The following is a 16,400-nucleotide window of genomic DNA, read 5'->3' as shown; positions in this document are numbered from 1 at the left end:
GTACAGGAGGTGGCAGACAACTGGTCCGTTCCGTAGTTGGTATCCGTAGCCAGTCTTGTTAATGATCTCACTGAGCGGGTTAAGGCCTATGCAGAACAGCATTGGGGACAGAGCATCTCCTTGGTAGATCCCGCACTTGATGGTGACTTGTGCTATGGGCTTGGCCTCTAGTGTTGTACGCCACATCCCCATTGAGTTCCTGATGAAGGCTCTTAGGGTCCTGTTGATCTTATATAGTTCAAGGCATTCCAGGATCCAGGTGTGGGGCATTGAATCATAGGCCTTCTTGTAATCAATCCAGGCAGTGCACAGGTTGGTCAGTCTGGTCTGATTCCCTTATCGATTCCAGTCGCCCCGAATGACGTCACCACGTTGCGGAGCGTCATTTACCTGGCAGGAAACATGGCGGCTCAAACGCTCAAAAGTTTGATTATACTTTACGAGAACGGATGACAACAGGGCAACTTGCAATACTTGCAAAGTAGATATTTCATTTAAGGGAGGAAACACTACGAATATGCAAAAGCATTTGCTCACAAAACACACGATGACCTTAAATGAATGTCATGTTTTTAATTCCGCTCCGGACTCGTGAATCTCAACCCAGCAGCAGCGGTAACGTTTGCACGTCCTAATGCGGCAGGTAAATAATCAACTAACAGTGCATATTATGTTAGCGCGATCTGCCTTATTACAAAACCTGCCATTACTGTGCATTTAGGTGACCATGATGAGAGAGACAGACAGAGTCTGGCTGGCTCAGATGCTGGCAGTTCTCGCTGCAGTCTGTCGGTAGTGTCTCCTTTCAGGCCAGGATAGACGAATGTCACCGAGCAGTGACTAAGTTTGTGGTAAAAGGCTTGCACCCATTTGCCACAGCAGATGCCCACGATTTTCGGTAAGTGAATGTGTTTAATTGTAGGCAGGGACATTACTGGATATTCTTGTGTAATTGCTACAGAATACCTTTTCATTACAGTTTTCCAAAGTATTCTGGACTCTTTCAGCTTTCCAAAAGTGTGTGCAGGTTGCTCTGAATTTCTTGGTAGAACATCTGCAATGCTGGAAGAAAGATGTGGATAGATGTCAACAATTAACATAACTGTTTAACATAACTCAAGTCGTGTTTGTGGAGAAAGCTAACTCCATTCTTAGAGGAATATCTTTGATGTATCAAAGAAATACAAAAGAATGTGATTGCCATTAGGAATGTTCGGTTTTACACACACACATGGTGTGATTGCCCCAACATGTATCAGTACATTATAAATGAACAATATAAATAAAATCATTGATCTAACAGGCCATCAATGTGCTTTGAGAAATTGTTTTCCCTATTGTTTCCTACAGTGTCAGGTACCTGCAAGTTGACTATTTTGTTAATGATGCTTGAACCTCAGAGCATATGACACTAGAGCCTCTGGCTTCTCTGAAGTTCACAAACTCCTTAAAGCAGGTAAACAGAAGATAGATAAATCTCATTTTGTATTTTTTCTCAGTAGTAGCACTTTCATAAGCTTTTTTACAACTAATCTTTAGTTATACTGCTATGCACAACCTATGTAGCTCATGGGTTTAGTCCACTGTGTTAAACTAACTAATTTAACCCACATACCATTCCAGCAACATAAGAGCAGTTCAACAATTTCACAATTTTGAAAATAAAGTTGGCCAAATTCACAATCAGTTGTAGCTGGACAATGCTTAAACACTGGGAACACAAGGAGAGGGACGGAACGGGAACTTTGCAGAGCAGTATTGATTAGTCCTCCATGGGGAGGGTGTCCATGGGAGTCCTGTAGGGAGAGAGCACAGTGAGAGGTAAAGGTACTGTTCCAGAGAGTCCAGAGGGGGTACAGGAGAGTCACAATGGGCAGGAGGGCAGGCAGGTAAGCAAGGTGAGTGTGGAACCCTTGGATTGTAGACTGGCTGTAGAAGCGGAAACAAATAGGACCAGCGCTGGAGAGCACAGCAGGGAGAGAATCTGATGGAACTGCAAACTGGAGTAGAGACACAGAAAGGCAACATGGAGGCCTAGTTACCACCAAAAATAGCAGGACGAACTGGCAGAGAGTGGAATGCAGCACTGGTTTTAAAACCCTCCTGCTGATCACTCTGGAATCAGGAGCAGGTGAGATGCAGGAAACTCCTCCCCAGAGGATGAACCCTGGAAGTCCTCCCGCACAAACAGCATAAACCCCAGACACACTATGTCATGGTCCACGGCTCGGTGTCTGAGGAGCGGTGGGGATGCCCACGCCTACGGGTGTGGCTGTCGTCTTCACACCTGCATCCCATTCCAGGTGATCATCAGGAGGACTAACCCCGCACGGCCGGCTGCTCCACGCCAGTCCGTCAGTCACCATTCAGTGGTAACTTGGCCGCTCACGAAGGTTGATGTGGAATTGCTGGTTTCTATGAACTGTGTTAATCCTGTTACCGCATGCTCAGGTTATTGTCCGGCGTGTTCGACCCTTCACCTGCCTGTCCTCCTGCCCGCCTGGAGTTCAGATAAACCACCTGTCATCATCCTCTCCGTCTCCCTGCAATCCTCTCCCGTGGACACTCACCCCTCCCTCCGGTCCCCACGGTCCGGTCCCGAACGTAAGATAAATAGCTCTACCCCTTTGTATGCTGTCATTTCCCTGCTCCCCAGTAACCCTCTCCCTTTTCTGTTGCAGCCTCCCACGGTCCTGATCACGGTGTTCCTGAATCGTTTATCTCCCGGTCTCTTCTGTTCTAACATTTCCCTTTGGTTATTCCAGGTCACCTAGTTAAGAAATAAAGTTTATTCTGCGTGCATTTCCTGCGTATTGTGTTTGCTTCTGGGTCCAGCTTGTGTGTTAGAACTACAGTTCTTGACACACTAGCATGGAGCATGACAAAATGGACATCAGTTTTTACTTTTTTGTGCCTATAAGGATAATTTACTTGTACATGTATATTTCAGGCAGGAATCCTAAAATTACAAACCTTGAAACAGGTTGCAAATGCTAAATTTTAACCTTGATATTTTGGGGTGTTTAAGTCTAACCAAGTAGTTAGACACCTAAAAATAGGTCTCTGACTGTCACGGCTGGCGGAGTGAGCCGTGTGGTGTGGAGGAAAAGGAGGACCCAAAATGCAGCAGTGACTGATGATACGAGTGATGTTTATTTACAAAGTGGTAGTGGCAAAAACAGGCAACGAAGCGTGAGTAATTACAAACGGAAACCTAAACTGGGAGAAACTAACTGACAAACCTGAGACCATACAAAAGGGGTGCGGGGCAGAGAGACGCAGAGACAGGAACACCATAGAACGCAGAGATAAATAGATGAACGCAGATGAACGCAGACGAGCCGACAACGAACACAGACCGACACCCACTAAATATACAAACACAAGGTAATAATAATAATGGATTGGATTTATATAGCGCTTTTCAAGGCACCCAAAGCGCTTTACAATTCCACTATTCATTCACTCTCACATTCACACACTGGTGGAGGCAAACTACAGTTGTAGCCACAGCTGCCCTGGGGCAGACTGACAGAAGCGAGGCTGCCATATCGCGCCATCGGCCCCTCTGGCCAACACCAGTAGGCAAGTAGGGTAAAGTGTCTTGCCCAAGGACACAACGACCAGGACAGAGAGCCCAGGGATAGAACTGGCGACCTTCCGGTTACAGATGCGATTCCCAACCCCCTGAGCCACGGTCGCCCTAAGGTAACCAGGTAATCACACACAGGAGGGAAGAACAGCTGAACCCAATACACATGAGGACCGGAGGAGACAAGCTGAACACAATGACAACAGACACAGACTTTCAGAACAAAACAGGAACTCTAGGACACGAGCCTTCAAAGTAAAGCAGGAAACACACAGACTGATTTACAACACAACACGGGGACATGAACAGAGCACCAAGGACAGACACAGGTAGAGCTGAATATACACCAAACTTCAGGTTCAACCCTAAACTAATACAAAATCAGAATAAACACAAGGCACAAAAATGAACTTCAAGGAAACACAAAACGCTGGGTCAACGACCCAGGACCATGACACTGACAGCACTGAGCAGCTCCTTCAGTGGCAGGCTGCTGCACCCACGATGTGGGACGGAGAGATTTCGCAGGTCTTTCCATCCAGCTGCTGTCAGACTCCACAACATGGTCACTGCAGATGACCACACACACATCCCATACCCAATGGTAACTTTTCGTCCTGTCTCCCTGATGTGTAATAGTACCAAGTGTGCCAAACCAGGGTTTTAATAGTTTTGCAATTTTCATTAGTTTTTATTTTTATTTAGTTTTGACTTCAGATTTTCAATTTTATATCAGTTTTAATTAGTTTTTACCAATTGTTTGCTAGTTTAGTTTAGTTTTTATTTTTTTTGAAAATCCTTAGTTTCAGTTTAGTTTTGATTAGTTTCAGTTATAGTTTTAGTTGTGTTTGCAATAATTAAGTGTAACAAAATCCCAGTTTCATCATATCAGTCATTCTCTTCTGCATAAGCAGGGTGCAGGGTATGGTAGCTGGAATAGCAACATACCCGGGTATGTTGCTATTCCAGCTACCATACCCTGCACCCTGGACAGGTCGCCTGTCTGTCGCAGGGCTAACACGCAGAGACAGACAACTCACATTCCCACCTATGGGTTCTTTAAATAAATAAATAAATATAGGCAGATGAACAACCATTGATACCAGGCAACTATAAAGTTATATCTTGGCCCCAATGAGACTATTAACTCTTGCAGCACCGGGTGTTCGTAATTTTGTTTCAAGTGAACTGATAAACTTTTTGAAGGCAATTGACTCACACAGTTATGTAGATATCCCAGTCCTGTTGTCTCGGGATGCATCACGCTGCCTTGCCTGGGGTTAGCGTCTGTTTCTGGGGATGAGTGTGCTCCCTTCTCAAGATAAGCTAGGTTAGCCTTCTTGTGTGAGCTTTTCAAGTGCACTTTAAGGTTTGTGGGATTTTTTTCCCTTTAGAAATGTCCCTCATAATTTGTCTCTTTCCACTACAAGACACTTGCTTTAGCCAAAACACAGTCATATTCAAACTAATCCCAAATTGGACTCTGGCGCTTTCTCCCGACTTTTCCTGACATGATTCTGTGCGTGGACGGAGCAGCAACACAGACGACTCGACTAACGTACTGCCACCTGCTGGCATAATGAGACACAGCAAGAAAAAAATCTGGAAACTAAACTTCATTTTCACCCTTGACTATTGTATGACACGCACACATCAATGAAAACTAAACACATTTTTGCTATAAATTCAGTTAATTTTAGTTAGTTATGTGAACACTCATTACAGTTTTAGTTAGTTTTCCTTTTTTTTTTATAAATTTTTATTTCCGTTAACGAAAATGTTTTTTCACTTCTAGTTTTCGTTATTTCGTTAGTTTTCGTTAACGATAATAACCTTGTGCCAAGCATTTTGTTCTATTTTGTATAGTATGTTATTCTTTTCTTTTCTTTTATCTTATTTTATTCTATTGGGACTAATAATGATCTAATAAATCTTATCTTAGCCTATGTGAGCTAGCCATATGAACTTCTGACTCTGGTTACTTTGTATTATTTTATGTAACGTAATTTAAAACTGTTACTTGAATGAATTTTGGGCCTTATTTACTTAAAGTCTATTTAACTACACTGAAAAAAATGTTTTGTTCAATTTACTCAATTTTTTTATGACAAGTGGTTGCACGAAATAAATTTGTTTGAATCCAGAAATATTTTTTAAGTACACTGAATTTAATTTAAGCGAGTAAAACCAACATATATTTTTAAGCTACTTTAACTTAACTGTTGTGGATACGTCTTAGTCAAATATTATTAGTAAGTCCAACTAAGGTCGTGTTAAATGTACCAGAATAATTTGTTTCCTTTACACTTGTGTCCCAAACTTATATTCAAATCAATCAAATTGTTAATTTCTCTCTATTTCAATTAAGTTAAGTTTACTTAAAAAATATTGCTTACCCTGATTTGTAGTTTTTAAAAACGTCAATAATGAAAACTACAACATTCTTTCACATCATTTATTAATGCAAAATTTGTTGCAAACAGAATAAGAATCCACATCTCTAAGGGAAATTGCTGCAATTTGTATAATACAAATTACAAAACTTTTGCCTATGAACTAGTAGCTTTAAAAAGCTGTATTCAAACAAAACAGAAACAACAGACAAGAGAAATGTTAACCAATGTTTCTCTTCCTCTAAAAAAGAAAAAAAAAACTCCTTACATAAAAGAATAAAACACTACCAGCAGTATAATGTATCACAATTAGAAACTGATGCATCCACAAACTAACCAGTTTCAGACTTGCTGTTCTGCGATCCATATTTAGAAATTGCATTTTAATAAGGTAATTAGACTTAAAATTAAACTTGTGTTTTCCTTACTGCTTATTGACCACTGTCTTTCCATTCTAGTCCTTCCTTGAAGATTCTGAATGTTTTACATATTTTCTGACCTAACATACTCGCTTCAAAACAATTAATAGTCTTTAAAGTGTTACCAGTGTGCTGCAGTGTGGTAATCATGAATGTTTTTTGTTTTTTTTTTATCCGGTTGAGTTAACACTGATTATACGCAGGGCAGCAGCTATAACTGAATAATTACAAAGTTGCTCTTCAAGCTACTCAAATGTACCACACGTGAAACATTCATTATTGAAAGTTAAAATGTTCAATCGAAACATAACACAGAACAAATGATGGTTGTACAAGAGTTTCACTCCTATTCACAAGAGCACCAGTCATTGGTAATTTACATAACAGCATTCTCTTGATGTGTTATTTTAGAAATCTTCCTATCCAGTAGCAATTTTGTTCTTCAGCCCAAAGACTTTGGGGGAGAGCTTTTCACCATCGAATCCCATCAACACTTTCTAAATGAATTCATAATAGTCCTTCAATTCCTTGGGGAAGGCTAGGTTTAGTGCATAGATTACTCCAAGCATCAATGCACAAGCTTGGGCCAGAGATCCAATGTTGTCCATGACTATCTCCCCTTCAACAAATATTCCAATGTCATCATAATGTCCATTTTGTCCATCCTCCCTGTTGATGACATAAATGCCCATGGTGTGCTTCTTCAGGTCTCTCTGGATATCATCTCCTTCAATGTCCTAAACATTTAATAAAAAGGTAAAAGAAAAAACAATTAACTCTACAATTAAATTCCAATCTAGTCTGTGTGTGTGTGTGTGTGTGTGTGTGTGTGTGTGTGTGTAATACACACACACACAGATATCTATCTAAAAAGTGTGTGTATAGATGACTTGCTTACAATGACTTAAATGACTTACAAAGAACTCCCGAATAAGGCTTCCGTCCTCTTCACCAAGGTAGAGGCAAAGTGCCCTGAGAACTGCTTCCCTTTTCACTTTAACATCACTTTCAGCCTGTTTAAAGAGAGTTGCTGATTAAACCAATTTGGAAAAAAGAACAATGTCTGACATTCGCAATAAGTAAATTTTATCATATGTCAGTTCAAACATAGTAAATAAAATTTATATATGAAATTTCAAAATTTAGATTGCTTGGCTGGTCACCTAAAACGGCTTATTGGACTCACCAGTGACCTGCCACTTAAGACAAAAGAAATCAAAATAGAATTTGCAATATTCAGATTTACCTCTTGCATGATCTGCAAGTGGTGGGCAAGTTTCTGCCCAGAAACACCGCCCTTCTTCTGGAAAACTGTCATCAACTGAGGTGTAATTCTGTCTAACTGTGCCGCGAAGGTCATCTCCAGTTGAAGTGTTGTAATACACTGGAATTCAGCATTTACCTGTATCTCTCTCTCTCTCACACACACACACACACACACACACACACACACACACACACACACACACACACACAGAAAAAAAGAAGACTGGTGCTTAATCATTGGTATGATTATTTTGTTATTTCTTCATTAAATGCTACAATGCAATTGCCATCACTTCATAAAGCATGATTATCATATGGGTTAGTATACAGTGCATGAAGGATGTTACTACTGTTAATCAAAGAAGAAATGAATGGCATCAGTCCATTTAACGGGTTTAAAGGGTTTTAAAAAGCAGATATTTGTCTGTTTCAGGTGGTTGGCAACACATTTTCCTGTGCTCTTTGTCCACTGGTGGGAGTGTCTCACCTGTGAGGTCAGCGGGGCAGAACTCTGCCATCAGCAACAGAGAGCAGAGAAAATTTAGATGTGCAACTAAAAACATGCTTGCCATGTAAGCCCCAAACATCTCTGAAATTGCTCTGCAAACTTCAGAGTACTTATACTTCAGGAGTCCTGTGGGTACCGTAAAGACTCATGTATGCAAACAAACCACATTTTTTTTTGCAATCTGATCCTTTTTCTCTTGGCTGTTTCCTTCAGGGATCACCACAGTGAATGATCCACCTCCATCTAACCCTATGCTCTGCATCCTCTTAACTCACAAGAACTAAATTCCTGTTTTTCATTTCACTTTCGCAAGTTTTTTTTTTCTTTTGTCCTGGATAAAAGAAATTTAATCATATATATTAATTGATATTAATTAATATCAATATTAATAATCACTAGAACCCTTAAGATGAGATAGATAAACTTGTCCCTGCAATACTGTGACAAATACTGTTGTGATAAATATGTAAGGAATTTGCATGTACTTACCAAAATAACACCATCTTCTTGAATAAACAGTAACACATAAGGGGAAGAAAATCTGCCAGAAAAGGAAGACAAATAAAAATAAAAAAAAACTTTAGAAAGACAAACAATTACCGTTTCCAAGCCATTAGTGCATTACTTCATGATACTCCCTTGTAACAAAACAAATCTTACTTGTGCCTCTGTGCAAACTACAGATGGCACGATACCACTTTTTTATGTCCGATACCGATATCATAAATTTGATTATCTGCCGATGCCGATATGAATCCGATATAGTGTATTTTATAATAAATAAAACTGTTTTTATAAATATTTTGCTGCATTTTGTATAAGTTCATACTCAGTTTTAAAAACAAAACATTAAAGCTATTCTGTTATACCTGTATGCAAAAAATACACTGCACCCAAAATATTTTATACTTCAGCAATACTGATCAACCTAAAAAACTTACACCATCCTCCTTATTCAGGTATTCTAAACAGTACATAGAAATATTAAACTAACTAATAGGACTGCCAACTCCCAGCAAAAATATTAGGAAACCACCCCGCACCCTCCGCCTGATAATGCTTAATTGACGTAATCTACTTTAATGCACAGAAATCAATTATTTTTCTATAATAATTTGATTCAACATTTTTCTTCAATACAGTTGCAGACAGCGCAGACAGCGTACCTTCCCAAAGGAAAAAGTGCTATATGTACTACTATTACTAGGGCATATATTAGACTTAATATTTACTACATACAATAATGGATCTCTATACATTTAACCAGATCACCACTTTGGTAGTAAGATTTAGAATAATTATTTATTAAAAGCTAGACATTTTAAATGAGAATAAGAAAGAAAATTATGTCTTTGTGTCTCCCTTTCCCTGTTAATGCCCTACCTGGCCCCCTGGCAAAACTTTGCTAGATCCGCCCCTGCACAGTTACCAGCTGTCAGCTACATAGAAAAGGATCCTGGAGTTATTTGTCTCTCATAAACAGTTCATAACTTCCCTTCAACTCATTCATGTGACCTAAAATGTAAACCTGTTTCTTCATTACCTGATCAGCTCTAATGATTCAGTAAAAACTTCTCCTGGTTTCACCTTCATGTTTCCTTCTCACCACATATCCAAACTATCATGACCAGCAGCTATTACGGCTGTGGCTCCAGAAAACATAAGCGGATACTAGAAGTAATATTAAAAAAATTCTAGCAACAGCTTATCAAGCTTAAACGTGCTGCTGTTGTTTATCTGCCGTTTTCCTCTTTCTAGCGCAAACTGGGTGACTAACAAATGAGAGAGACTAGCGACAGAAAAGCCGATCACCTGATAATCGATCAGTTTCATGATTGAAGTAGCAACAGGAGAGGGAGGGGGGAGAATGAGGGAAGAAGTTTTAGCTGTTCAGCATGAAGACACCGAATAACTCCAGCTTTGTGTCTTTTTTCATTCTAGCTGAAGTATAAAACAAATCGCTTCCTTTCCCCCTCAATACAAAACTCTGACAGCCAGTCCAGCTGTGGCTCCATACATCGGTTGTTAAGCTCAACATGGAAATACTATGCAAACATAAAGAGATGAACTTACACACTTGCTTTACTTCTCTGTGTTAGTTTTCTCTGAGATTAAATGCAGCGGTTTGGAAGCACGTAGCGAGGCTTTAAATGCTAAACCAGACCGCTGACAGGTCTTGCACTCAACAGCTCTATCAAGTGAAGCAACTTCTTTTCTTAGTTAATTTCAGTTCTGACAAACATCACTCTCAGTGCCTTTTGATCTCACATTTTTGGCAACCACTGAGTTATTCTCCTCCACAGTTTACAACCATTATTTTTTTCTGCACAAAAGACGTTGTGCAACGCCAATCCTACTTATTTCCTACTGCACCCCTGACTGTGCAGGTGCGTTCAGAAGCCCCCTCCCCCGCCCGACTATTCCTTAATGCCAATGTTGTGGCGGGAGGGACGATTTCTCCACTTAAAACTGCAGGCGACTGTACAGTGAACTTTACAGCTAACTACAGAGAAATTGCCTCGTTCCATAATTTGTTAGTACAAAGTGTGCCACAAGAACTAAGCTAAAAACATATGACATTTTAACGCATCAATACAATTACTCTTTTAATAGAGCAGTAGCTAATAGAGCACATAGCTAGCTTAAGTCAAATTCATGACAAAGTTCAGAGGTGTACAACTACTTAGACTTCTTTCTCCATGTGCACACGTTTTAAAGAGTCAACATGCTTTGACTGAGGTAAAAAAATAAAACAAAAACGACCTTAAAAGGTTTACTTACCGAAGCTAGACCACCTTTATATGAAGTTGTGCGATTAACTTAAGCCCGCTTGCAGCACACATAAAGAGTCCGCTTCTTCAGTCCGCGCGCAAAATGGTGGCCTGTCCTAACGCATGCGCAAAATGGCCCAGCAGGAGGCTATGAAAAACATACTTAAGCATTTTGAGCTACATTTAATTAACTAAAATTAATTGGATTAAAACGCAGGGAATGTATTCTGGAGTTACTCGAATTATATATGTAGACAGGAATTACTCATTTGAATTGAAAAGATATACCAAAATATAATATGCTATATTTAAAAGGAGACAATATCACTTTTTTCAGTGTACATCGCTGTAAGACCTGCAGTTTTCCCCCAATTTTCCACAGAATGAAGTATTCTAATGTTTTATTTTCTCTCTCTAATAGTCCCAAACCAAAAAATATTAATAGTGGTTTGTGGTCAAACATGGCTACCAGTTCTTTCTTCCCTTCATGCTAGAAGTATTGGGATTGTGATCTCTTCTAACATTGACATGTGACATCAGGTTGAGGACACTTGCAGGCTCTATAAAAGAGAAACAAGATGAAGAACAGAAATAATGAAAGGCACTTCACTTTCTGTTATCAACAATAACTGAAGATTAGATCAAATAAATTGCAGGCATTGTCACTTTTTGCAGTGCCACGTCTACCCAGTTGTTCATCAACATATGTCAAAGGAAATGAAACATGAAAGCTGACGGCTCCTGCACAGCAGTTCAGCTGCAGGCATAGGCACTCATCAGTATTTACATAAAACTCACAGGGGAAACAGCTAGCATCGAAGAGGGGGTGGCACTGTCACCTTGATATTCACAATGATGAGTGTCTGTGTGTGTTTGCATGCCCCTGTGTTAAGGTTGCAAATTGTGTTTGGTGAAACTTCAGGACTTGCTATTGTTGATGCCTTTAGGGGGAAAAATAATGAAGCTGTTCATGCAAACACGTGATCATGAAAATGCCTCCGGAACACGATTAATTATCCTTTCATTTTCTGCATATGGATGGATAATTAAAATGACAGGGAATGAAATTAACAGAAGATCATTTCCACTTGCAGACAAAGTAAAGTATGATCATTTATACTAGGTGGCTGATTGATTGATTGAAGTTGTGAAAATATTAAAAAATGACGCATTGCAGATATTGCTTGGTTCATTTATAGTGAAAATACTCACCATGGGAAAATGCTTAGCAATAATAAGAACACAAAATCATGAAATATAAAACAAAATTATGCAAGTCTGATCAAGATGTCAGAAGTCCAAATAAAGAAATCTGACTATGGTGAACCAAAAAAGTTATTTATGAGGCTTTTGAACACATTCAAAGGCCTCATAAATATGTTATATTCATGTAATTTATTCATGTATATGAATTTCTTCCTGGTCATTTGCAGTTTTTCATGGTTATTTCTTCTGGTTTTCTTATTCTCTTTGCAGCCATTTTATATGTATTTGTTTTGTGCGTTAAGCACAGCCTTTGGGGGCCTTTTGGGGCCCTTTGTAGTCATCTTGCTTTTCAGTGTGGTAATTTTCACTTTCACTTTAGTCATTTTGCATCTTTTGTTTGTCCTTTTTGTGTGTTTCTTCAGTTGTCACATATTTTATAATAGTTGTCAGATGTCAGTCGATTTGTTTACGTAGCATACTTTTCAGTTACATAAACACGTGCAAGTTTAATCTGTTCATCTTGGAAACTGTCTTCATCATTCTGTTAAACATTTCTTAATTAGACCAGATATTATTATCATTTACATTTTCATTGCCTTTTAAAGTTTGTGATATAATTGATGATTATAGTCATTCACAGAACACCTTGCAATCCTGCATCAGTCATTCCCAGGAAGCACTGTGGCTTACTATCCGATATACTTTTGCACACATGCATCTTTTGCAAAACGATGAGTTTCCCCACATCTCTCCTGGGCCCCTGAAATGTGACAGTTCTTGTCTTGCAACAAGAACTTATGTCTCGTTACATGTTGCCATATAGCTATTGTGTATCAGTCATTGTGATCCACTCCACATAAGTGAAGTCATTCAAAATAAGTATTATAATCTTCTATTACTCATTTCCAGCAAGCATTGCAATCTTCTGTCAGTCATTCACAGGATACCTTGTCTCTCGCATCATGCCCAATCGGTCATAGCAGATGGCCACCCCTTCCCGAGCCTGGTTCTGCCGGAGGTTTCTTCCTGTTAAAAGGGATTTTTTTCCCTTCTATTGTCACCAGGTGTGTGCTCAAAGGGGCTTGTTTGATTGTTGGGGTTTTCTCTGTATTATTGTAAGGTTTCTACGTGATAATATATCTGATATATCTGATATCATATCTCACAGTACAATAATATTGAATGGGTTGCATTGTTGTATTTTGTCATGTTTCTCAGGTCTTTGTCTGAATTTCTACGAACATTATTGCTAAGGATTGTCTTATTGCATTGGAGTCACACTGGGTTAAATATGTACACTTGGGTTTTAAGGGGTATTTATTATTTTCTTCTTTTTTTTGGGTTGTATGGAAGCCCCAAACGCAATTTCATTGTTCTTGACAATGACAATAAATAAATAAATAAATAATAAATAAATAAATATAATGAGCCTTGAGGTGACTGCTGTTGCAATTTGGTGCGACATAAATAAAACTGAAAATCTACTGAAAACACATGTGATCTACTGATAGGTTTGTAGCTTGAACCTATTCGCTGGAACGTTGAAGACAGTATAATTACACAGCAAGCAAGACACGAAGTAGGCAAAGTTCTTCATGTTTCTCGTGCACGGGAGAGAACCGGACAAACGCCGTTCCTTCGCTTGACCCCAGTTGCTCTCGTCCGCTCCCCCATAACACTGCTCTTCTATTGAGGTTACATGAATATACATAGGTTCATTAACATATGACGTCTACATACAAACAAAGAGTACCTTGCAACTAATTATAAAACACTAAGCATATATAAGTAGATATTTCTAAGCATAAATGACAATCAACAATACAAAACCTAACATCTACTGTCAGTCATTCACAGGATGTGTCTCCCAAGTGCTTTATAAGAACAAGTCTATTTGCCATTTACCATGTATTAACATAGTACACACTTGTTTTGATCTTATATTTGGCATTCCTACCATGGATTGCAATTTACTGTCAGTCCTTCACAGAAATGATCTAGAATATAAACAAGGAAGAAACACCTACTTCACAGCAAATATCTAATGTATAAATAAAGAATAATCACCTGTTGTGATCTGCTAAGAGTCATTAAAGTAAAATGTCCATAAACAGTCATAGAAATACACCCGTTGAGATCTACTATCAGTTATTCACTGCATACATTGTGATTTACTGTGAACCATTTACAGAAAGCTTCCAGCACCTACGTAGAGACTAGACAGTTCTAATCTACTGTTAGGCATTCAAAGCACACACAGACATCTTCTATCAGTCAACAAAATCTGATTTCATTGTAATACGTAGCTCATAATCTCATGCTCGTGTCATCATTCCTTTTTAAAACATTCTAAGGGCATTTAATGACACAGTTGCTAGGCAACAGTTGCATGGTAACAGTAAACATCTTTTTTCTCTGATGTGGTTCCTTGATTGCCCATCTGTAGCAGGAACCTGATTTGTTTTAAACATGCAAAAATGGGCCTACTTCCATCCCTGTAACCGTTTAAAATGAGTCTTTTTCTTGCTGCTGTTGAATGGACTTTGTAAGATGAATGTTATGTTCATATCAATATCAATTTTGCCATGAAATACATGTGACATGGTTTTGAATTTTTCTTCTTATAGGACCATTAATAGCTGATTTTTTTTCTATTGCGGTACACTTTGGTTTTTCTTTGTTTGTATGTGGATGCGTGTCTGGGTGGTTATGCTTTTAAATATAGAAATGTATAAAGGATACTTGACTCAAAGTATACGTTTATTGATTAATTATAATTAATAAATATAATACATATAATTAATTATACAAATAATTAATTTAATTATTTGTATAAGTTTATTGTCACTTTTACTGTACCTCTGAAATGACTGGTTGGCAATAGTTCCTGGAAGGTGTTGTTTGGTGAAAAAAACTGAAAACACTAGAAACTTAAAAAAGGTGCTCTTACCATTACTTCCATTCAAGCCTGCAGTAATATGGCAGTGGCCAAAGCAATCACAATATTTGGTTTGGAAATACACATTTTCCATAGCGACTAGTGGTTGCTGGGGGGTCACTGACCAGTATGTAGGTCTGTGGAACTGGGGATTTTGCAGTCATTTTCCCCAACCACTGGCAGGTTGTCAGGAATACTTATTTCTCCCAGATTACTAGCAGACACATGATTGTTCAGCAGTCTCTAGCTCTGTGTCACTGGGGCCTCCTTCAATTGTTACACATCCAAAATGGTGGACACGATAATGCTGCATGTTTATTGGTCAAGTGGAAAGGACCAGACAATCGCTTGCATTGAAATAAAGCATTTTGTGATTTAACAATGAAATATGCTGTAAAATACAAATTAGCGTCTCCATTTAGCATTTCCATGACTCTTTTGGTCCTTGTAGAAAAAAAAAGCAATGCAAATTAGTTATAGACACAAAGGCTAGCAGCCTGGATTTTGTTGCTTTTTTTAAAATCTGAACTGAACGGAATCGCCATTTTAATATGTTGGGGAAAAAAATCTGTATTCCTAATTTAGTTTTTGAATTCATTTACTTATTTCTCTTTAAAATATGTTGAAAATCTATTTTTTTAAATCTGCATCTGAAAGTGGATTTTTTTTAGGTTTTTACTGAGAGTGTCTGTAAATCTTTTTTCATGTTTAATAGCTCATTAATTAATTAACAGTTGTTAGTTGATTAATAAGGTTAATTGTTATTTCAAAATATTTATTTATAATCCCTTTGTTTACATCTAAAAAATGAATTATTTTACTAATTTCTAAATAAATAAGCACAATTAAACATTAATTTGTAAATGAATCACTAATGCATTAAAAGGTACACTGATGCCACAGTATAATATCGTTGCCATTTGTATAGATTCAAAAAAAGGGAAATTGGAACAAAAATATTTGTTTTTGCAACAGGCTGCTAGTAACAAAGTGCCTCAACATGTATTTTCAAACCTCAGTTTTCTGCAGTGTTGGGGAGTAACGGAGTACATGCACCGTATTTAAAATACAAAATATGAGTAACAGTATTCCGTCACAGTTAGAGTTTAAATAGATGATAATTAGAATACAGTTACTTTGTTGAAATAAATGGATTACACGGCGATCTTTTCCTGTGTCATATTTTAGGCTATCCCCTCTCTAACTCTCGTGATTCCACTCACTGAAACCCAAACAAAACACACAATAAGAGGCTCTAATGTAAGCGTCTTGTTAATATTGATGATGTCAGTTACACAATGGACCCG

General features: G+C 38.3%; 1 protein-coding gene across 3 annotated transcripts; it reads right to left on the bottom strand.

Moving 5' to 3' along the window:
• Positions 1-6,033: 6,033 nt before the first annotated feature.
• On the bottom strand, positions 6,034-11,019 carry LOC147306357 (uncharacterized). 3 transcript variants are annotated; one of them, XM_086275418.1, is made up of 5 exons: positions 10,960-11,000; positions 8,668-8,719; positions 7,651-7,806; positions 7,322-7,417; positions 6,034-7,141 (listed from the first exon to the last, which is right to left on the bottom strand). In XM_086275418.1, the coding sequence occupies exons 3-5, from the start codon at positions 7,762-7,764 to the stop codon at positions 6,902-6,904; spliced, it is 450 nt and encodes a 149-aa protein (XP_086131544.1). In that variant the 5' UTR covers positions 7,765-7,806; positions 8,668-8,719; positions 10,960-11,000; the 3' UTR covers positions 6,034-6,901. The 3 variants fall into 3 exon arrangements, with proteins under 3 accessions (XP_086131544.1, XP_086131543.1, XP_086131545.1); XM_086275417.1 differs by having other exon boundaries at positions 7,651-8,719; positions 10,960-11,019; XM_086275419.1 differs by lacking the exon at positions 10,960-11,000 and having other exon boundaries at positions 8,668-9,225.
• Between the last annotated feature and the right edge of the window lie 5,381 nt (positions 11,020-16,400).

The sequence above is a fragment of the Aulonocara sp. 'chitande type north' Nkhata Bay genome, linkage group LG19 (genome assembly GCF_057382095.1).
Source record: "Aulonocara sp. 'chitande type north' Nkhata Bay isolate Kocher_YH1m ecotype deep benthic linkage group LG19, A_spYH_male_GT1.1, whole genome shotgun sequence".
Classification (NCBI taxonomy): Eukaryota; Metazoa; Chordata; class Actinopteri; order Cichliformes; family Cichlidae; genus Aulonocara; species Aulonocara sp. 'chitande type north' Nkhata Bay.
Note: the sequence above shows the minus strand (reverse complement) of the source record. Positions and strands in the feature narration are given on the sequence as shown.